At 47.6% G+C, this 22,407-nt stretch overlaps 1 protein-coding gene across 1 annotated transcript in view; it reads right to left on the bottom strand.

Annotated features, from left to right (window-relative positions):
- The window catches only part of CACNG3 (calcium voltage-gated channel auxiliary subunit gamma 3), a 63,773-nt gene extending 52,271 nt beyond the window's left edge, over nucleotides 1-11,502 (bottom strand). The window contains exon 1 of the mRNA XM_067534253.1: nucleotides 10,645-11,502. Coding sequence (XP_067390354.1) covers nucleotides 10,645-10,855 — 211 coding nt within the window. The 5' untranslated portion in view covers nucleotides 10,856-11,502. The remainder of the gene's footprint in view (nucleotides 1-10,644) is intronic.
- Nucleotides 11,503-22,407: the final 10,905 nt, after the last annotated feature.

Here is a 22,407-nt window from a genome sequence, read left to right as displayed (position 1 = left end):
AAATATTAAATTTAAAATATTTGAGTTGATCTAGTGAAGCATGTCGTTTAGACGATAAGAATGTAAATGTGAATCATGTGAATCATCAGGGCGAGTCCCACCAATCAATGATGTTAATGCTTTTTTTGTTATATAATCAATTTGAAATGATACTATGAAGGCTGCAATAGTGTTCCCTTAGCACAAACTCTGAAATGTCTTCTATTTATTGAGCTGTTGCGGAGCGCCGCCAATATACATGAGCAAAGAAAGAAGATCCCAGTAACCAAACAGACAGTGTCACTCTTTATCACAGCAGGTGTCTCCTTAATCAAAGGAATCTCTCTAGATGCCCGCTGATACCTTACTTCTCCCTGAAGTCTGGGTTCACATAGAGCCATAGCTCATTATAGTCTGAGCTTTAGGATTTCACAAAAGGAATGGCAAAATAGATGGATTCAATTTGTACATTTAACCCCAGAGAAAAGAAAGATACAAGTAACTTTTAGGAAGAAGTATGAAGCCATAAACCAAAGTGTGTTCTCTGCAGAACGCTTTTGAAAAAGCGTCTTCAGCTACTTCTTAAATACCAATTACTAAACTAAATTGTAATCAAATAAAACTTCAAGAAATTAGTCTCAGGAATCATTTCAAAGGTTTTAAAAGGTTCTGTTGCAATTCTAGCCCTTCTCCAAGGACACGGAGGGAGTCAGTTACAGACGTTATGGATTCAGCATTTAGAACTGCTGGCTGCCGGGCCTACACTTTAACCACTAGATAACATCTCCCTCTTCCTGCGCACACACACTATGCAGTGGATGTATTAGATGGCTCTGAAAGTGCCTGTCAGGTACATCGGGTAATTGTATAGCTGAAGACAGAGGGAGGTGTGAAAAAGAGGCTGAGTTTTCATTCCTTTTCCCTCTTCACTTTCCCATCGGCCAAGGCTGGGATTGTCAAAGCATCCTAAGGGAGCTGGATTCGGCTGCCTTCCCTCCACAGACATCTTTGACAATCCCATCCCAAGTGCCTACGTGCTATTTGTGCTGATAAACAACGAGGGCCATAGAGCTGCCGCCTGGCAGAGCCGCTCCATGAATCAGCCAGAGAGAGGGTCGCTGACAAGGTGAGCCAGGCGCTTTAACACCCTTCTCTGTATGGGAGCCCCGTGTGTGGTTGCTGGAGAGCGGTACTAACTATTTATGCATTTTTAAAAACCATTTGTATTAGTCTGAGAAATGGAGTGAATGTCCATTTACTGGCGTGTCCATTGTGTGCATGAAAAACACACTGGAAAATCCATCTGAGTAATTAGTGTGATATAGGAGAAACGTTAGCTAAGTTTAACATTCTGGCCATTTCATCTGATCTCCTGTCAAGAAACGTGGAGCACTCGCAGTGCAGTGTGGACACACTGGGACTCTTATTATTAAAGGCCTGGCTTTTAAAAAGGGACTGGTGATTTTAGGTGTCCGGCATGTTGATTCCAGAGAGGGGCCTGTTTTTTGGAAGGTGCAGAGCTCCCACCCTCTGAAAACCAGGCCCCTTTATTGGTATCTCAAATTGCGCACCCAAAAACACTAATCACGTCTGAAAATATACATCTAGGTATTTTTGAAGTAAAATCATCATATGTTCTGCACTGATCGGTCTGTTTGAAATGCATTACGTAGGTGCTGTACAGCAAGCCTCGGACCAGAGCTGGTTTGCATGAGCAAAAATAGGAATGTAAAACAAATAGTCTCTCAACATTACAACTGTGAAAATGCACTGACACTGGCAATGCAGAACTAACAGCCTCTATTCTCCACTCCACCCGAGTAAAAGCAGGCTCCCATCATACATTACTAATATTACAGGAGCTTGCAGAGGCCTTTAGCAAACTCCGGACTCTATTAAACTAGGCACTGCACATATACACTGCAAGGGAGAGTCACTGTCCCGGAGAGCTTGTAATCTGAAAAGACAGAGGAGGGAGGGGACACAGGTAGAGCTGAGGTTCATCCAAGACGTGATTCCGTTTCAATCCACAGAGTTACAACAGCAGTGAGTTTAGCTCAAGGTGTCTGATGTTAAATCATCCTCAGATGGGATTTGGGGCATCACCTACTCAAGAGAGCTTTAGAACATAAACTCCTCGTTGTAATTTGCAAGCATTTGACTCACATGCTGGACCGACTGGCTCCCCTGTGCCAGTACAAAATGCACTGTATCCACAGAGAGCCTGGCTCACCATTGCCGGGTTACTGTCTGCGAGTTGTTCATCTGTTGCCTAGACTAACTGTAACATGTTGCACTTCTAGACTACACTCCATCCAAGGCTTCAAAAGCATTTGACAAACATGAATTGACCCACACAGCCCAGCTCTGTCATTAGGACTCTGTAGGAGTCATTAGCCGCATTTTACAGATGATGAAATGCAGACACAGAGAAGTGCAATGATTTGCCCAAGGTTACAAGATTTACAACTGCAGAGTCCAGAGTCCCAACGCCTACCGCCATGTTCTAACCATCCAATCATCTGAATCTCTGTATTCTAACCACCAGGAAGTTAGCATATTATCCCCCAGGGGACAAAGTCTACACATCGTAGTAAAGCCTGGGGGATCCCAATAATCCTCAAGACATTCTCCCTTTAAAACCAATGCTACATTCCACAGCGATCAGCCTCAACCCGGGATTTTTCAGCCTTCATTAGCCATCTCTAATTATTTACACCTCCAATGGAAGCAGTGACCTTACATGGAAAAATTCCATGCAAGCGTTATTCATATTCAGTCTTCCATCTCAATTAAAGCGTAACAGCTCTGGAGATGACAGACTACACACCACTCCTATTGCAGCTATCAAATGTCCAACTCAGAGCTGGTTCACAGCACACATTTCACTTTTACCCATCACGGTGACTGCTCTTTTATTCATCACGAGCCACTCGCAGGCAAGGTGGAAGCTGTCCCTTTGTACACCCATGAATACAGGTATTCTAGCCACATAAACACAGTGTCATTCTAATAGAGAAAAGTCCAGGCTTCTATCAAAAACAAACACACACAAAAAAAACCTGCACAAGACAGTTTCTCAAAGATAAGTTCTTGGGAGCTGGTTAAAGCAATCTGCACTGCAGGGTAAATACTGGCTACATGGATGTTCAACACAAGCTGGGTATTTGGACACAGGCGTGTTTGAAAGGTCAGAGGTCTGGCAGGCAGTTTGTGACCTGACTCCCTTCAGAAGCATGGTTCGAGGCTCTTGCTGTCTGACCGCATTGGAAAATTAGGACTCCCAGGAATTTCACTTACCAGCTTCCACTGAGACTGCCCAGCTACTTATGTGTTGGAGGCTATGGGCCTCCTCTCAAAACTACGGCAAAAAATTTGGCACGGCGCTTTATATTCCCCAGCATTGGCATGCTGCTCAAAGCCTCCTAGCTTTGGCCAACATCACCTCTAGCCCAGGTACGTACTTGAGTTGTGCACCTCTGGTGTAAAGGTGGTAACCCAACCACACTAGATCTGACATCTGTCATATCACGGCCTTATATACTCAGCCCTTCTTCCAACATATGGCTCGTATTAGTCTGTAAATATAAAATCCTGTGGAAAATTGAGTATTGGGGTACTTATTAAAATGTTCAGAAGTTAGGGGGTACCTGCTTCCTAAAAGGTTGAGAAACACTGCTCTACATCATAGATACCATTACTGGCAATAGCGCTATTGACACTCCAGAAGAACAGGAGCTGGAACGTTTAAGGATTCATGTTCCAACTGATAAATCACAAGACGGGGTGCTGATAGGGTTCTATTACAGACACTAAACCCGATGAAGGAACAGGATAAGCAGCTCTTTAAACACCTATCTATAATGTATAGAAAGAAAAATTGTGTTATCATGGGGATTTTCAATCTGGGGTACATATGCTAGAGGTCTCATGCTGCCTTGTAGCTTCTAACAATTATAGATAATAACTTTCTAACACAACAAGCACTGCAACCAACTCAGAGTAATTCTATATTAGACCTGACGCTGACGGATAAAGATGAATTGATCACAGAACTAAAAACTGATGGCTGCCTAGGTACAAGTGATCACAACCTAATTTCATTTGCTAAGTGCAAACAGAATACAGTCCCCCGAGCAGCAGTGCACATACTTCATGGTTAAGGGCCAATCTTCCAAAGCTGAAAACAGTCATGAGCAAAAATGAGTGGGCAGAAAAAATTAAACATAAAAAGGTGAATGATAATTGGGATTTGTTTAAGAATGGTTTATTAGATGCTCAAGACCCGCCCCTCCCCCTCAATTCCATAACAATGTAGTAAGGGGTTTTTTTGGTAAGAAAACATCCTAATTAAGAAGAGAAATGAAAGTAGCATTAAAAATGTATAATAAATGGAAAAATAGGGAGGTTAATAGCAATGACTACAAATCAGCAGTTGGGAATGAAGACAATGGACAAGTGAAGCTAATAGTATCAAGAAGAAGAAAATCTATGACACGTAAGGTTAAGAACAACAAGAAAGAATCCTTTAAATATATCAGGAAAAAATGAAGTCCTAACAACGTAACTGGTTCATTACAAGATAAGGATGGTAAAATTGTCAGTTGTGATACAGAAATACTATTATATATTCAATAAATATTTCTGTTTTGTATTTGGAAAGAAGCAGGATGATACATTCATATCTTACAAAGATAAGGTAATACTTTCTATTCCGTGAGTAATTAGGGAGGCTATTAAAGAGCAACTATTAAAGTTAAATATTTTAATATCGGCAGAACTGAAGAGCTTCCACCCATGAGTATTAAAATAATTGGCTGAGGAGTTGTCTGACCACCAATGTTGATTTTTAGCAAATCTTGGATCAATGGGGAATGAGGAAAAAGCATACTGCTGGGCCAGTGTTTAAGAGGAGTAAACAGGATAATCTGGGTAACTATCAGCTGGTTAGCCTGATACTGATCCTTGGCAAAAATCATGGAAAGGCTGATGGGGTGGGACACAAAAGCATTAAAGAATGGTAGCATAATCAATGGCTATCAACATAGTTTCACGGAAAATAGATCTTGTTAAACAAGCTTCATATCTTTTTAGATGAGATTACAAGTTTGATTGATAAAGGAAATTGCTGATGCAATATACTTTGACTTCTATAAGGTATTTGACTTAGCTCCATGTGATATTCGAGTTATAAAAAAAGATCAACACTCTACTAAATCAGTGTAGAATATATTAATTGGACTAAACACCGGTTAACTGAGAGATTGCAAAAAATTGTAGGTGAGCGATCCTCATCCTACAGAGGCGTTTTCTAGTGGGGTCCTGCAGGGTTCAGTGTTACTCAGCATCTTTACTGGACTGAGGCTCCTGCGTTTCGGGTTCCATTCCCACCTCTCCCACTGACCTGCTGTGTGCGCTTGGACACATCCCTGCCCCTGTTTGCCCTTCTGCCCCTGGTCTATTTAGACTGTGAGCTCTTTGGAGCAGGTCCTGTCTTTTACAATGTGTTTGTGGAGTGCTGTGATGGAGTGCAGGGAATGAACAAGTGGGCCTGCACTCTGATCACCCTGACACCAATTAGTTCCCCTGGAGAAAGCTGATTGATGTAATTAGCTAATTACCTTTAATCAGACTGGTGGGCTGGACAAGTAAGGAGCCAGTTAGCCCATCAGCTCAGGACTGATAAAGAGGCCCAGGAAGGAAGCCCCAGGGGGAGGAGAAAGGAACAGGCTGGCTGAGGGCAGGCTCACAAAGGCCTCAGGGTATGGAGATCCCAGCTCCTCTCAGACCCTGAGGAGAGGACTGCAAGCAGAAGGGATGCCGCAAATAGACTAAAGGCATTGGTGGAGGAAACTCCAATAAATGGCATGATGGATACACAACTGGTAGAGTCTGAGCTGGTTTCTGTGGTGCAAAGAGGCAGGAGCAGAGCCCGCCCTGCTACAAGTGCCTAGCACAACAGAGCCTGATCTCCACTGGACCTCTAGCCACTGGAGTAGCAGCAATATTAACAGCCAGGTGGGCTACCAGCCTGCTGGAAACAAAGCCCCCAGGGGGATTCAGGGGCAGAGCCGGGAGGCCACTGCAACAATGAGTGGGGCTGTAGGACTTTTTTATAATAGTACTAGATAGTTTTCTGAGCATTAAATGAACATATCTAATTGCATCGGCTGGGCAAGGGTCACCCCACGGTAACGAAAGCACAGCTCGTCACTTCATTGGTCAGGCATGATTTCTGTTAGTCGGGGTACATTATGGAGGCTTTTGTCTTCCTTTGAGGCATCAGGCAATGGCTATTTCTGGAGGCAGAATACTGAACTAGATGGACTGGTATGTGATCCAGAAGAGCAGCCTGAGGTCTTCTACTTCCTAGTGCAGTGGGTATGACACACAGGTGCAGAAAATATCCACTTACAAGTGCCTTGGATGCTCCTAAGCCCGTGATGCCACAGCAATCAGTGTCAGCTACAGAGAGGTCCCTTAGCCACACTCACTTCAGGAAGATGGACAATATTTGTGGCACTCTGTAAAGGCAGTGGTGATCATAGGGGCTACCTTTGGAGAGACCTGTATTTGGGATTGGGCGTAGTGAGGAAGGTGCCTGAGAAAGATGAATGGGCAAAACAGTGCCTAAAAATATGGATAATTCAAACAAACTGGACCTCATTGTTCTCTCAGTCACACCTGATTTACACTTCCGTAATAACTTGGAGTTACTCCTGATTGACACCAGCGTAAGGGAGTTAGGTGAACTATATTTAATGTTGTCGAGTTAAATTAAATCTGATGGAAACCAAACAGCTGGTACTGTGTGAGAAAAGAACCAAAACCCAAATCAACTCTTTCCTTAATTCTAACTTTTTCCATAAGTTCTGTGCATTTCCCCCTTTCTACATTAATGATGAAGTCAAAGAAAAGGAAAAACAAAATTTATTATAAACCACCAAGGAGGATGCACAGAAACAAAATATATTTGTCAAGTTTGAGCAAGAAGCACAATAAGGGATCTTAATAAGATATTCACATTGTACAAGAGAATTAAAATTCAAACACTGCAATTTCAAACAAAGGCTATGTTAGCATGGTAGTCTGAACTCCTGCCTAGACTTGAGATAATGAGTCAACCATTAATTTGTATTTTCCAGCGTGGGTGTCTCTACATAGGTCTGTTGCTGTTTCATTCAAGATTTATCCTCTTTTGCCTATGGGCTTTCTACAGTCATGTGATATAAATTGTTCCCAGGCAGCTACTGTGCCTATGTAACTGACATGTATTTAAAAGGCATTGGAGATACAGTACGAATTCAGCACTCACTTGGGCCATTTTAATAATCTGCCATAAACACTCAGAAAATGGTAGAGAAAAATCTAACATGTAACAGTTTGACATTTAATTTCTCTGCATAAAATACGTTAAAAAGCCATGAGGATACCTCGTCTCCATGCACGGAGAGCACCTGTTAATGTTAATAGCGTATGCTGCAATATGGGAAGATTAGGCACTTTGGGTTGACCATGTTCATTTCCAGTTAATGTTGATATAGGGCCAAATTCAAGTATTTCCAATCCAAGAAAATGAATATATAGAAATTCAGGTATGATTCAGGATATCTCCCATAGAAACCAGGCAGTATTCCTAGTGCATAAAATGTATTTAATGCACTATCTTAACAGCCATCTTATTGCACAGCAGAGAAGGATGGGTTTCAAAGTGACTAACGTAACAGCTGTACAGAATATATTGAATTAGAGAAGGAAATTCAAAGCTCTTTTATTTCAGCAAAATGTCCCCTTCTATCTAGCTGACAATGTTGATCTGCTGATCACACTTTGCTGGAGGCAAGTTTGACTTTCCTAGCATCAGATCAGTTAACATAGCACAAAACACAAACTAATCTCTCAGGCAAAAATCAAGAGGGTGTCTGTAGCATCTTGCATCGCGTGGTCAGGTACCTCCAGCGATTCCATTGCATTTAGAACTGGTCGTTTACTCACGAGCATTAGGAGGCTCAGTGGTTAACAGCAAAGGGTCTCTTGCACCCAAAATGAGTAATGCCCAATGGTCCCAATCAGAATAGAGGCCCCGTGATACTAGATGCTGCACAAACACAATCATAGACAGAGTGCCTGCCCAAAGATCCTACCAGCTACAGCCTCAGTCCTGCAACTGATACTGCACGGGCAGACTGCTAGGGATTGAAACCAATGTCCAGGGGCAACAATCCACCTCCAAGTTGTCAGTTGTAGGATCGGGGCCTTAAAAGACAAGAGGAAGGGTGGAAGACAGGATCACAACACAGAAGAGGCACTCTTCTCATTAGTCATCTCAGATTGAATCCCTAGCCTGTGGGAAATGAATTGTGCTACTCACATCTGAGCTTCAGCTTGATGCTGGGTGGCACCTTACAAGAGACCAGGGTATCATTTCTGAAACCAGCCCAAACCTGGGTCGTTCCAAAGCAGCGAGTTACATCAGGGAGGCACACCGCCCCCATCCCCAAAAGAGTGACTATTTACCACAGATTAGTTTATATACAATTAAGGCCTGATATAAAGTCCATTGAAATTGATGGAAGTGCTCCCACTTCAGACTTCTATACCATTTACACACAGAGAACACAAAAAGAAAGACCTTTTTGTATCCTGGGTCATCAGTTATGGAGCACTTTCAGACACTAAGGAAATAGGTACCGTAGAAATGTCACAGCTTTCTTAGACAGCCAGGTTAGAGAGAGAGAATTTCCCATTACAGGATACACAGCAGGGAGATTAAAGGAATTTTATGCTGTGAAAGGCCATTCATGTCAAAGTACTAGGTTAACACATGCACTTGGTGGTTCTAGAGCCAGCTGCTGCAATTTATTTCAAGGTTACTGCCCAACCTGGCCTCCCTCTTCATGTTTTACGGCTCAGGTATTAGTGCTGGATTCGGGCTAAATTTATACTTCATGATAATTTTCTAGTCCTAATAAAAATAGCATCCAATAGTCTTTGGTACAAATAACCCTGGAAAGTGGCAGAGTCACGTAGCGGCAGCATAATCAGCTTTGGAGATGGTAGTCGATTTGGGACGGAGACATTTGCAGCCAGCAGAGAATACAGAGACGAGCCCGGCTCCGGCAGCTAGCAAGGAGGATACGGAGTGATGTAAAATTACACTCCTTAGTGAAGTTCTGACACAGCCATTTATGGATGGGGAAACTGGATTCCAGGGAGTGATGGGGACACTGATGGGAAGGTGGGCCTGGTAGAGGAGTCCTTCCAGATACACTATCTACTGCACCATTTCCTGAAGTGTGAGGTGTAGTCCCTTTCCCTGATAACAGGGTGAGTGAGGATGAAGGGCTGGGTCGAGACTGATTTCTGTTTCCTGGAAAGGGGGGCTCAGGCAGCATTAAAAAAAATGGAGAACTGCTGGTCTAATGGATGGAACCACCCAGCTGTAGTCCTGCAAAGACGGGACAAGGGGAGAGCACCTATCCAGACTTCAGATTCATGGGTTGAAACAGGGACAAGGATCTTTGCTACCACACCACTTCTTGACCTGCTAGTGTGCTATTTAAGGATTCATATTTGAATGAAAAAAAAAAAAAAACCAATATGGGCATCAAGTGGTCCCTACCCTCCTCTCCATCCTAAAATATCTGTTTCTCTGGTAACATGCAGACACAACAAGCTGTTCAAAAAATGAACGAAGTGTGTGGTGCCCAAAGTAGAGAGAACTGGCATCCTGGGAAAGCTGGAGCATGCCTGGCATTGGAAGCAGCTCTTAGCATTCTGTCAATGGAAGATCAGGGCTCTGAAACGCTCACAACTTTATCAGAAGGAACAGGGAGAGCTCCACCCAAAGCCGGGAACCAGAAACAGACAGACCAGAGAGACAGAAGCCGCCAGTGAATTTCCTTTAATCTTGCATCAGCCCAATAGCTCTGTGTGTATGAAGGTACCAACTGGAAAGTTTGAACACCCATCCCATGTTCCAAAGGAGGGATTCAAGTAGAAAGGGACCTCTTATTTCTATTTCTGCAGGTAAATGAGTGACCCCTCGAGAGTGATGTCAGGCAGAGAAGTTGTTATTAATTGTAACCAGCCGAGAACAGGTTTTGTTACAACAGAAACTTGGTTTAGCAACAATGGGGGCCCCGCCGGCCTCTGCACTGTACTTCTGCCTGCAGCCTGATGGACGGAGCTCCTTTCCAAAGGCGCCGGCAGGCATCCTTCAGTGATCCGCCAGACTGGGGCCAAGAGTCCCTCGCCCGGCCCGGTGAGGGGTTCGGCTCATTCCCCAGCGTGGCGGCGCTCCCGGCTCGGCGGAGACCGGCTGGGCGCGGGAGGAGGCTGGGGGCTCAGCGCCCGGGATCAGCTCTGCCCGGGGCCGCCGGGGAGCGAGCGGGAGAGGCGCCCGTCCCATGTGCCATCCCCCTTGGCTACATCCCCCCCCCCGGCGCCCCGAGCCAAGCGGAGCCGGCCACTCCGTGCAGACGGGAGCGAGGCGTTCCCCTGCCTATGGCTCCGGAGCCGGGCACGGACTCGGACTCGGACTCAGCCCGCCCCAAACTTTCCCACGGGCTCGTCCCTGCCCCGGGGCTCAGCCCCACACACACAACACAACCACACACACACACACACACACAACACAACACACACACAACACACACCACCCACCTTCCAGGCAGCAGGTTCTCCACAAGCCGGAGTGGGTCATCACCTCCTCGTTCTTGCGGCTGGTCTCGTTGTCGCCCGTGGCTTTGCTGCGGCAGACGCCCCGCGAGTACAGCCAGTAGTCCGTGCCCACGGCGATGGTCATCAGGCTGAAGGCGGCGAAGGCTCCCACGGTGGTGATCAGCATCTGGACGCCGCGCTCACACATCCTCATGCTGCTTCATGGCCCGGGCCGGCCGGCGGCGGGGAGCGGGCGGGCTAGGCGGGGAGCGGGGCGCTGCTCGGCCGGCCCCGCAGGCAGGCAGGGAGGCTGCCCCCGCCCGCCCTAGGCGCAGCGAGGGGCAGGGCTGGCGGCCCGGGCAGGCGGCGGAGCCCACATCGCCGGGCGGCTCCCCGCGTCCTTCCCCCGCCGGCGGCTCCCCGCGGCGCTGTGCGTGTGTCGGGGGCAGCCCCGCAGGGGGGGGGGGGGAAGCCGACCCCGGCCCCGGGCCCTGTGCCCGGCCGCGGCGAGTCCGGAGCCGGGCGTCTCTCGGCTCAGCGCCGCCGGGCTCCCGGCCGCGCCGCAAGTTGGCAGGCGGCAGCAGCCGGTGCCGAGCGCTGCGGGAAGGCCGGGCCCCCGCCGCTTGCTCAGCCGGGGAGGGGGGCGGCTGGGCGGGGACTGGCAGCAGCCCACGGCCCGGCCCCGCCTCGCCCGGCCCGGCCCGGCGGGGAGCAGCGCACGCGGCAGGCGCTCGGCCGGCTCCGGGCAGCACACGCGGGGCACGAGTCACTCACACGTCCCCTCCCCCCGCCACACACACACATACACACACACACACGGCAAGAGCCACGGGCACTCAGCCTCTCGCAGAGACACAGCCTGGTACACACACGGCAAGACTCACCTCTCTTACACACACACACACACACACGCAGCAACTCACAAGTCTCCCCCCGTACACACACACACACACGCGCGGCAAGACTCACACTGGCACACCCTCTCACGGCGTCAGAGCCACACACAGCAAGACTCACAACTCACACACACACAGCAAGACTCACAACTCTCTCCCCTCCCCCCCGCGTGGAAAGACTCACACTGGCATTCACCCTCTGAGAGTGTCAGAGCCACACACAGCCTGCTACACACACACACACAAAGACACAAAGAGACAAACACACAAAGCAACTCAAGTCTTGCTCTCTCTCTCTCTCTCTCACACACACACTCACTCACGTCTCTCTCTCTCTCACACACACACACACACACACACACACAGCCCCAGCGCCGGGGGCCGGCTCCCCCGAGGGGCGATCTCTTTGCAAAGAGCGGCCGACGGCGTGTGTGGGGGGCCCAAGCGGCCCCGGGTCCCCGGCCCGCCGGGGGCTCCAGCCTGGCCGAGGCGCGCCTCGGTCCTCAGCCGGGGGCGGAGGGCGAGTCGGTCCCCGGCCAAGGGCCCTGCCGCTGCCGGGGGAGGGAGAAGTAGGAGCCGCCTGCCGGAGCCACGGCACGGGGATGGGAACGGAGCCTGGCCCGCCCCACCCTGCCCCTCTGCCCGCCGGCCTGCGCCCCTTTGACCCTCTCTCACGGGGCTCTGTTGAATGGGTCTGTCCCGCCCTCTCCACGGAGGACCGACGGCTAGTGACAGGCACCTGGGTACAGAGGGGGACTGCTAGCCCCTGGGGAACAGTTTGGGGGTACCCCCCCACACATCTAATAAAAAGCCAACAGGGGCCCCCATGAGCTGTTCTGGCCCCTAAGTAATTGCTTAGTCTGCATATGCCCCTCCAGGACTTGGCAAGGGCAGTGTGGGACCGCTGGCCCACTGTGAGCATCATGGCCAGGTGCAGGCTGTCCTGCTCAGTGCTGGGTACTCGACAGGTGGGCCCTTCCCCCCTCGATGTGGTCACAGCGACCATGGAATACATTCCTCCATCACTGCACGTGGGTGTGGTCCTGCACACCATTCATTCATAGACAGGTAGGCTTAGCTGAATTGGATTTTTAAAAAATAATTTCAGGGGATAATATTGGTTTATTTTGAAGCATTTTTAAAGATTGACATTGCTTTAAATTTTCATGGTTGCCCAAAGTTAGGGGTTTTAAGCTTTTTAACATAGATGTAAAATTTCAGTCAGACAATGATTATTTAAAGACCGGAGATGTTGAGATTCAAAAAGTTAAAGCCCTGTAACGTTTAAAACTCAGATTGCCAACATCAAATGTCAAAATATACCAAGTAAATATCCTTAAATCACACTCAATTTCTCAAGCAGCCGTTTTCTTGCTTTGCCCATCTGTAAATTTCAGTGATCATCCATTGAACTACTTTCCAGTTTGTGTCTGTATGGTGACATTGACATTTATCAACATTTACCAATACAAATCTCCCAAACCTATATACAGGTGTATGAGCTCCATAGATACACGCTCACCGGACTCCATTCCCAACTCCCCCATAGCCTTCTTGTGTGATGATGGTGCCCCAATTTCCTCATCTGTAATGTGGGTGTAAAACTTTCCCACTCCACAGGTCACCTACACACTGCAGTGGGGAGGAAGGGGGGGCATGACACATGCTTAACTAGATTAGCTACAGTGGGGGTCCTGTGAAGCTAAGCTAATGATTTGTAAAATGTATGGAAAGCCTTGGAGGACAGGTGGCACATGACTAAGCACAATTAATGTCCCTCTATTATACATGTGCTTCAGATAGAAAGACATAGCCTGGAGATTAACCCCCCCTCTCACCTTGACCCCAAGATCACCTGTAGCTATTCCCAGGTCACTGGCAGCTTGAGTGGTCTGACCTTATCAAACTTTTTGTAGAGTCCCTTTAACTAGGGCATTGGGCACCTGCCTTTGTCTGGCCAAATGATGCTCCAGTGCAGGTTCTAATTCGTTGGTTACAGTTTTAAATAAAGCTGAACAGAGGCTAAATGCTTTTTTATGCTGCATAAGATACTAACCAGTCAATTCCCACCCCTTTAGCACTTTGGAACAAGATTCTTCCTGTCCTAGCAGTGACACAGGCTATAACCCATGAACCTACCAGTGACTTCCAAAGCGACCCTAAACTGCACTTCACCACACAAGTCCTTGTATGTGTCTTAGAGCAGCAGCCGCCCAGTCCAGCCGAAAGCTATTGAACACACACCTCTTTGTCCTGCTGTATTGATTCTCCATCTCAGCAGGACAAGTAGCTCGTTAATCTCCAAGGCCTCTTTGCTTGGAACTAGTTTTCACAGGGAGACTCTTAAACCTTCTTCAAAGGAAGCAGAAGTTTTTTTTGAAAGCTCCAATGGGGAAATCACAAGATAAAATTGGCCAGGTATTAACTATTAGCAGCATGCAGGCCTAGCAGCCTTAGCTGATTGTTATATGCCGCTGTCCTGACTGCTTCCAACAGCAGCAGCTGCTCTGTTTGCCCTGCAGATTGGCCACGCCACCTCCTGGCCATGGGCTGAGAAGACAACTCCTCCTTCCTGTGGTCTGGCAGGGGAAGAGAACCACCCCTAGAAACCTCCTTTCTCAGGAAGAGACAGGGGAGGACTCAGACCAGGCCAGTTGCCATCCTTTGGGCAACCCTCCCCCACTCAGTGGTTCTCACACCCGCTTACCTTCAGCAATGCCACCTCTCTTTTCAGAGGTTTTAAGAGGTCAGCTGTCTGGCCCTAGGGGAAGGTAGCAGGTTGTCTGTTTTCCCCCTTCCACCCTTTCCGCAGTAGCAGTAGGGCATGCTGCCAGATCTTGCTGCTCAGAGCAGAGAAGACAGGTTCTTCTCTCTCTACACCTGCATGCAGGAGGTTGTGGTTAGTGCCACAGTCTCCCTGTGAGGCCAGGGAAATGTGTGTGTGGAGAATTGTAATGTTTGAAAGGGGTCTGAATATGGGGGTTTAGAAGGGGACCTACCGTGGAGGGCAGATTATCCCACCTCTGCCTAATGCAATATTCCAGCTCCTTGCTCTGAAGCGGCTAGTGCTGACACTGCATGAGACTGGACACTGAATGAGACGGACCTGGGGTCTAATCCAGTCTGGCCATTCATATGTTCTATAGGAACCCTAAATGGGATTGTCCCATGGAGCATTATCCTATTGCTACTGAAAAGCCCTTCTTTCCATTGCTCCTCCTTCTGCACTTTCCCTTCCTTCTAAAGCTAATTTTCCAACATTTAACCCCTCCCCACCATGGGGTCTAGATTGTTCTGTGGTGATGCTTCCCTGATGTTCCAACTGCTGGATTAATCTAGCAAGAAGAGAAGAGGAGTAAGGCACACATTGAGGAAGTGACTTGCCCAAGGTCACGCAGGCAGTCTGTGGCAGAACCAGGCACCGACCCCATCTTTCCTGAGTGCCAATTTAGTGCCTTGCCCCCAAGGCCATTCTATCTATCTGGGGATTTTTCCTACACACACAGATCAGAGAGACCATCTATCACATGGCTCATCAACAATATCCTATTAGTGTTACAGTTTTTAACACCTCCCCCAAGTGGCGCTACAGCCCAAAACCAAAGTAGAATTCCAATACGTGGAGATTATACTGAGAAATGTCTTTCAGATCATACCTCTTTTGATTGTTTACTTGCTCCTCGTTACAAAGCTCTCTCTCCGTCTCTGCTGTCTCCGCCGCTCAGACCTCTCAAATATTTCTTTGCTGCTGGTTGGATGAGATTATGACTCATGCAACCTTTAAAAACCAACATCTAGCATATCCAGCTGTAAAACGAATAGTTGTTTAAAGGCTGTGTGTATGAGATAAGGAAACCAACAATTTACCTGGTAAAGTCTGTTTCCATACGGTATATACTGTGATTATTATATACATACGAATGTGCGCATGTGTGTATTTGTTATGCACAAAAAACAATGTTAAAAGGATATAGTCAAGGTTCAAAATCAAGCACACAAAAGTTAGGAAATGCCAGAATTAAGGTTGCCTGTGTAACCTTAATTTGGCCTCTTCAGCACGTGCAATATGGCACAATCTTTAATTACATGATCACATACTACTTTTTCCAGAGGACCACTGCTTAACTCAGTGCACAGGATGGATGGTACGTGCGAGAAGATATTCACTAGTTTGTTTTATCCTCGTTGTTCAGCGTATGGCCCTCGGGCTTAGTTACTACACAACATTCAAACCCTGCTTTGAAGACAAAATTATTAATTTCCTCACAGGCTCTTCTATGGCGCTCATCGTTAGAGTACCTGAGCACTTCGCAAACATTAGTTAATTTATCATCACGACACCTCTGTAAGGCGAGGAGGTATATGCCCTGCTTTACAGTTGGGGAGCTGATGCACAGAGAGATGAAGGGCAAAAGTGTCCACTAACTTGGGATGCCCAATTTGGGGCACATAGGACCTGATTTTTCAGTGCACTCAGTGTTATCTCGTATTTTGTATGTTCAAAGCACCGCTCCCGCTGCCTTTGGTTGCAGCTGTGAGTGCACTGCACTTCTGCCAGTGAGATCCAGGGAGATCCAGGGAGTCACCGAGAAAATGAGGAACATGCAGTTAGTGACCCCCTGTGGAAAGTCTGGTTTAAGTGACTCGCCCAGGATCACATAGCAACCCAGTGGCAGAGGCGGGGATAGAAGCCAGTACTCCAGGGCAGCATTCAGCTGCCTTAACCTTGAGACCATCCTTTCTCTAACTGCCGTCGCCTGCTCCATTCCCTGCATATCTTCCGACTTCTTCAACAAATAAGGCCTGGGGCCTATAGCCCACAGCTTCCCTCATTCAGCCCCATGACTGGTCCACCCTGTGCACTGAATGAGGCAGGGCCCTGTAGCAGAAACAGTATGTAACCATTTAATTAAAGTCCGTATCTATCATCATGCACCCATGCAAGGCGGCTGGTGTTTCCTGACTGTGGAGCGATTGCCTTTACAACTTTAAACACGCTCTGTTCCTGTAAACACGTACGTGTAATTTCCCAGGTTTTAAGACAGCAACCAGAAAAAAAACGAACGCCGCCATGTGGCATCTTATTGACACCCCCCCATGGTGCATCAGCAGGACTGGCACCTGCAGATCCACTGCACAAACCTCTGTTCTTGAGCTAATGGAGTCTCTGCTAACAGTCGTAGGTAGTCATCCTAGATGTGGACCAGAAAGAGAGGCGGGGGAGGCGCACACTTTGCCAGTGGGTTTCACAGACGTTTACTGAGAGAAAGACTCCGGAATCTCGGATTCCATGCCATGTCCTGCAGGGGAATGTTTTCTGGTGCTCACAGGCATTCTGCCTATTCCCCCAAGCTTAACCCCTTCTGCCCCATCCCCTCCGACCTGTTTCTGTCCCAGTTCTGTCTCTTCCCTAACCCTAACTCCTCAGCCGGGCCCATTCTTCTCGCCTTACCAGTCCTAGTCTCCTCTTCCCTCCAGGCTTCCCATCCGAGGCCCAGGCTTCTCCTTCCCCTTCTCCCCCCCCCCCCCCCCGCTTTCCTTGCCCAGCCTAGCCCAGTAACCTGGCTCCCCATCAGCTATGTCTCCTCTCCCCCTCCATTGGTTCCCAGTCACCTTGTCCATCAAGTCCCAGTCTCCCACTTTCCCCCAGCTTGCAATCCCAGTCTTTGTGCCTCGCCACTCCCAACCTCTGGGCCTGGCTTCCAGTCCCCTCTGGCTCTCCATCCTCCCGAAATCCTAGTCACAGTTTCCCTCCCCCAGCCCCAGTCTCGCCATGCTCCATGCCCCTGTCTCCTCCTTTCCTTCCTCCCCGGCGTGGCTCTTGTCCCCTCTGCAGGCAAGCCACTTTCTCTTCCACGCTGCCGGAGCACCACGACACAGGGGATTCAGGCTCTCTGCTGCCAGCTCAGGTGCCCTGCCCCCACCTCGGCCCAGCCCAGCAATTACAGGGGAAGTGCCGTTTAAATTGCCCCTGTACTCCTGGGCTGGTGCATGCACAGTGTGGTGCACACCAGGAGCGGTGAGGAGACGGAGCATGCTCCGTGCATACGGAGTCTTTGGAGAGAGGTTGTTAATTGAGCATGTGCAAACTGAGATTTTCAAAGACTTATAACTTGACCAAATTTGGGTGGATTTTCCTAAGAACAGCAAAAAGCACATCCCAGACTCAATGGCTGCCACCTACCAAATTTCAAGCCACTGTTCCAAAGCATGGGAGTGGTAGAACTTCTTAAAAAAAAAAAGTCACCACATTTTTTTTAATAGCAAAATAATGTATTTCCCCCTCAGTAGCCTTGTTCTCAGAAACGACCGAACTGTTTTGGCCGGCACATTCCAGACCAATTCAACCTGAGGCAAACTCCTACTGGGAAACCTGTCAGCTCAATTGGCATAGTTATAGACAACTGAAAACAGGGTCTTAGAATGGGAAGAGTCAGGCAACCCCAGTAACAGGCCATGCTACTAGAGACAAAAGACTAAAATACGAATGTTATGCAGATTGTCTTTACAGTGAGAGCTGGAACAAGTCCTCTGGTCACGCTTCTGCCATGCAGGAGTCTCAGCGGCAGCAATTCTTCCCAGCACTCATTTGTTGAGACTGAAAAACTGAAACATCTAGTTTTCATTTCTTCCTCTCTTAATGCCCCAATACCGTGCTTGATTTCTTTACTCAAATCATTTTAAATCATGCTTCAATCATCTTAAGAGGTAGACAGAAAGCTCAGCCAAATCAGCAAACGTCACCAAAACATACTTGGCATTCCCTCTCCACAAACCTTTCCTGCCCTTTAAATCTTAGAGTGCTTTCATATTGCCATGTGTTTTCGCTCTCCCACTGCAATTTCACTAATCTTACTGTGAGCATTTGTCTTCCTTTTCTGTCCTCTGACTTCGTAGACCTGCAATTCCTGCTAAGTACTTTGTGTCATTCTTCACCCTCTTTCCCCAATCTGTCTCATTCACCTTGGAGGAAACTTACTTCTGGCTGCTACTTTTTGTTGTTTCATTTTGATTCTTTCCTCAGTAGCTCCCCGGATAATCAGTTTCACTGTCCTCTTCTCCCAGCTCTTTCATGGCTTGCTGACCAGTGTTGTCCTGCGGTTCAGGCTTGTATTTAAAGATGTTAAATTCCCAGGTCCCATTCGGCTCCATTCCTCATGCTTAAATTGGGCATTTCAGTGTCCAAACATCCATTTGTGATGGCTAAGTGCCCAAATGAAGAATAAGCAGCTTCCATTCAGGGGCCCCGATTGGAAAGTTTGGCTCCACCAGAGAACTACCACCTGGCACTTCAAATCCCATTTTGAGAGTGCACCAAGGCCATCCATCCATCCATCCATTATGTATTTATTTTTATTGTGGTAGGACCAAGGAGCTTCGGTCACAAAGTAGAACCCATTGTGTGCTAGGCACTGTACAAGCACACAAGAAAAATTCAGTCCCTGCCCCAAAAGCTTACACCCTGCGTAAGAAGGTACGCTCCTGGCAGACAATAACTTCCTGTCAATGCAATCTATTCAGGCGGGGCCTCCCAAATCCAGTGGTGAAAGTCTTATTGCATTTAGAACTGGCAAGTCAATACAGAATATACTGTAAGGAATAATCCTGCAGGAGCCAGGAACTGGCTTAGATGAGATCGTTTAACCCCCTGCTTTAATTTCTGTGAATCATTGATTCAGTTGACTGAAGGGAGACTCAGACACCAGGAATTGCGCAGGCCAGTAATGAAGCTAGGGGACATGGAAGTCTAAACTACTCTGGCCCTCATTTAATCATTTCACTGCTCTGGGCTCTGGAGGGTTGAGCGTGGAGGACAGGAACTGGGACGTGAGCCCTTGGTCAAGTCACTTTGCCTCTGTGGGTCTCAATTTCCCCATCTGTGAAATGATGGTGATGATTCCCACCCATCTTTCAGGGCTTTGGGGAAGGACCCTTCATGTTAAGGCATTATTTCAGTGGTAAGTGATGCTATGGGACGCAAGCGTAGGGACGGCACTGCTTTGTGACCTCTCTAGACATCCGTGGTACATGTGCAAGCAAAGCATGAACATTCTGCTAGACGACTGCAAACTTATGACCAAAGGGGAGACCCTCCCGTAACCTGGTCATGATCCCGCTTTAAAAAGTCTGTAACACAACAGACAGACTGGGTGAATCCCAAGTATGTATCGCTTTCCTGGGAAATGCCACAGCCCTTGGGAGCAAAGATGTGCAGTAACTGCACTGGGAAGATAGCATCTCCACGCTAGCAAGAGTTCCCTGCACTCTGGGTCAGGCCCACACAGAACAAACCTCTATTGCTACAAGTTTTTAGAGCTCAGAACAGTGAAGGAAGGAAACAGGAACCCGTTCTGCACCGCCTCCTGCCTGAGTAGTAATGAGTTCACCCTCACAACTGGCCGGCGAGATCCATATTTTTCCCATTGTACAGATGGGAACACCAAAGTAACAGCTCACCCAGAGTCTCAGAGGGGTAGCGCTGTGAGCAGGACCTAGGCTTCCTGACTCACAGTCCTGTGCCTTATCCACGAAACCGTCCTACCTCAGATGAGAGGAGGAGGAGGAGGGGAGATTATAAAGAGGGCTTTACAAGGCGATGATGCCACAGAAGCAATGAAGGAACAAATAATGGCAGATTAAGAGAGATTTCATGGTCTGATCCCAGCTGGAGCAGCCTGAGCCACCATAAAAGGTTTGATGCTGCTCCAACCCACCTCATTTTAATTGATTTGATTTAAATTCTTTGATGAAGGAGTGGATAAAAAATAATGAGGCAAACAGGATTGTAATGCAAATTAAATGCATGAAAGATGGCCTTGAGGAGATGGCTCCTGAAGGTCAGAGACTAAAGCAAAACTGCTCCTGGTCACTCTTTCAAACATTAATGAGGCTGTGTTCTTCCTGATGTCTTTGATGGATGGAGTGATGGCTCAAGAGGAAAATGCAATGTGTATGCCAATCCTTTATACTCCTCATTTCAGTCAGATCATTCCCACCTCAGGCTTGGGGAGAATTTTACCTGTCAGGCTGCAGGGAGTTTGATTTCATAGCCCACGATGTTATGCTATGTAAGCAGACTGCGTAATAAGGTTTTGGGGGGGCTCTGACAGAGGATCTAACTTCAGAATTAATTAACTTCACTATTCAAAAGCGAAGTCATTTGTCACAATGGTTTTGTCATTAGTTCCTGTAATTAAGAAAAGTGTCACAAAACCCAACATTTCATTTGCAGAAGCCAAACTAACCGAAGCTAAGAAGTATTTTCCAGTGGGCTGGAAGCTGCTATTTGCACAATGAATCGAGGGGAAGGGTTCTGCCCTGCCCCGCACAAGCCTAGGGCAGGGCGTAGGGTCCTAGCATAGTGTTGTGATGGGTTCTGGGCAGCACCAGACTGTGGTCAGGCTGTAAAATACAGCAGCCCTCAATTGCTCTAATTTATGCCAGATGCTACACGGACCCCTGGAGCAGCGCAGAACCTTGAGGGGACAAAGATAGATTCAAACGATCTTTGCCCTGGCACCACCTCCTATGCTGTATCTTCTGCAGACATGGCCCAGAATTGCAGCCAAGGTTTGTTTTTGTTGTTATTTAAACTGTATAGGAATTGTCCTCAAACCCAATTCCTCCCCTTACGCTTCACCAGTTTTATAGTCACAGGAAAAGTAACAAAATCTGATAGGTCATCCAAGGTGGTTGTGGCCACAGAGTAAATCATCTCACTGTAAGCTGATATGTAATTACTGACTGAAGGAGGAAATGTTCTCACTTATCACACTCACAAAACTTCATTGTTGCAAAACTTAATACGCTGATGGCAATTTCTAAGTCAGCACCAGGTACAATAAACCTCTTTCAGGCACCTCCGTTCAAGTGTTGAGAATAAAAAGAAAGCAATCAGCTGCAGGCTCCATATTACTAGATATTGCCTAGCAATAACCGACGAGCGCAGCATGGGACCAATGATACAGCTAGGGAAACAGACAGATGTCCCGGAGAAGCTCAGACTCAGCAAACTGAAGATCAAGAAGTAACAACCAGCCATGGAAGGAAGAGGGACCATCAGCAACACCCGCTCTCAAGGGCTTGTTTCGGGAGATGAGGGTGAGCCATGAAGAACAGAACAATCTGGAGATTCAGCCGGTGGCAAGATGTAACTGGTGGTCTGAGAGCTCTTACAGAATTAGTCACTGACACTCTTACGTGAGAGCTGCTAGAAAACACGATGACACTAAACTTGTGACAAAGGAAAGTTCTTAACACGTGTAAGGGAATGCGAATCTGTGTTCTACTGTTCAGCCACAAGTGGCCCTGTGTGTCAAATACCCTATTTAAAGGAACCTCAGCCATACCTGGCAGAGCATTAAAGGATCTTATGATGAACACGGCTGATGTGTATAAGCAAGCGCAGACATGAAGGGAGTAGCCAAATGGTATTTAACAAAGCTAAGGAGCTTACGAACACTTTTACAACAGTTGTCACGCAGCGAACGGCCAGGTCTAGAGCCTGGGGACTGTGTTCATGTCAAAGTGGATGGAGAGAAAGGATGGATGTGAACCAGACCAACAGAGCAGAGTTCAAGAGAAACCATCAACAGCGTCTGTTGGTTCCTCAGAGGGAGCCATCAACAGAGCAAACGCTACAGATGGCAGATGCAGAGCAAGAAGATGACGACTCAAGGATTCCAACCAGATCACAGCCAGGTGTTGCAATTAATGGACAGCCAGGTGCCCACGTTGTTCTGCATGCAGGTCATGTAATTAGAACCCCTGCACAATTCAGAGCTATGTGCCAGAATGATGGCGACTGAACTTTGCAGACAAGGTGCTAGTGAAACGTGCGAATGGTAGGGATGTACACCGTAACGAGGGC

The sequence above is a fragment of the Emydura macquarii genome, unplaced genomic scaffold, assembly GCF_026122565.2.
Source record: "Emydura macquarii macquarii isolate MOO-44397 ecotype Brisbane River unplaced genomic scaffold, CSIRO-AGI_Emac_v2 contig_3390, whole genome shotgun sequence".
Classification (NCBI taxonomy): Eukaryota; Metazoa; Chordata; order Testudines; family Chelidae; genus Emydura; species Emydura macquarii.
This window is presented reverse-complemented; position numbering and strand designations above follow the sequence as displayed.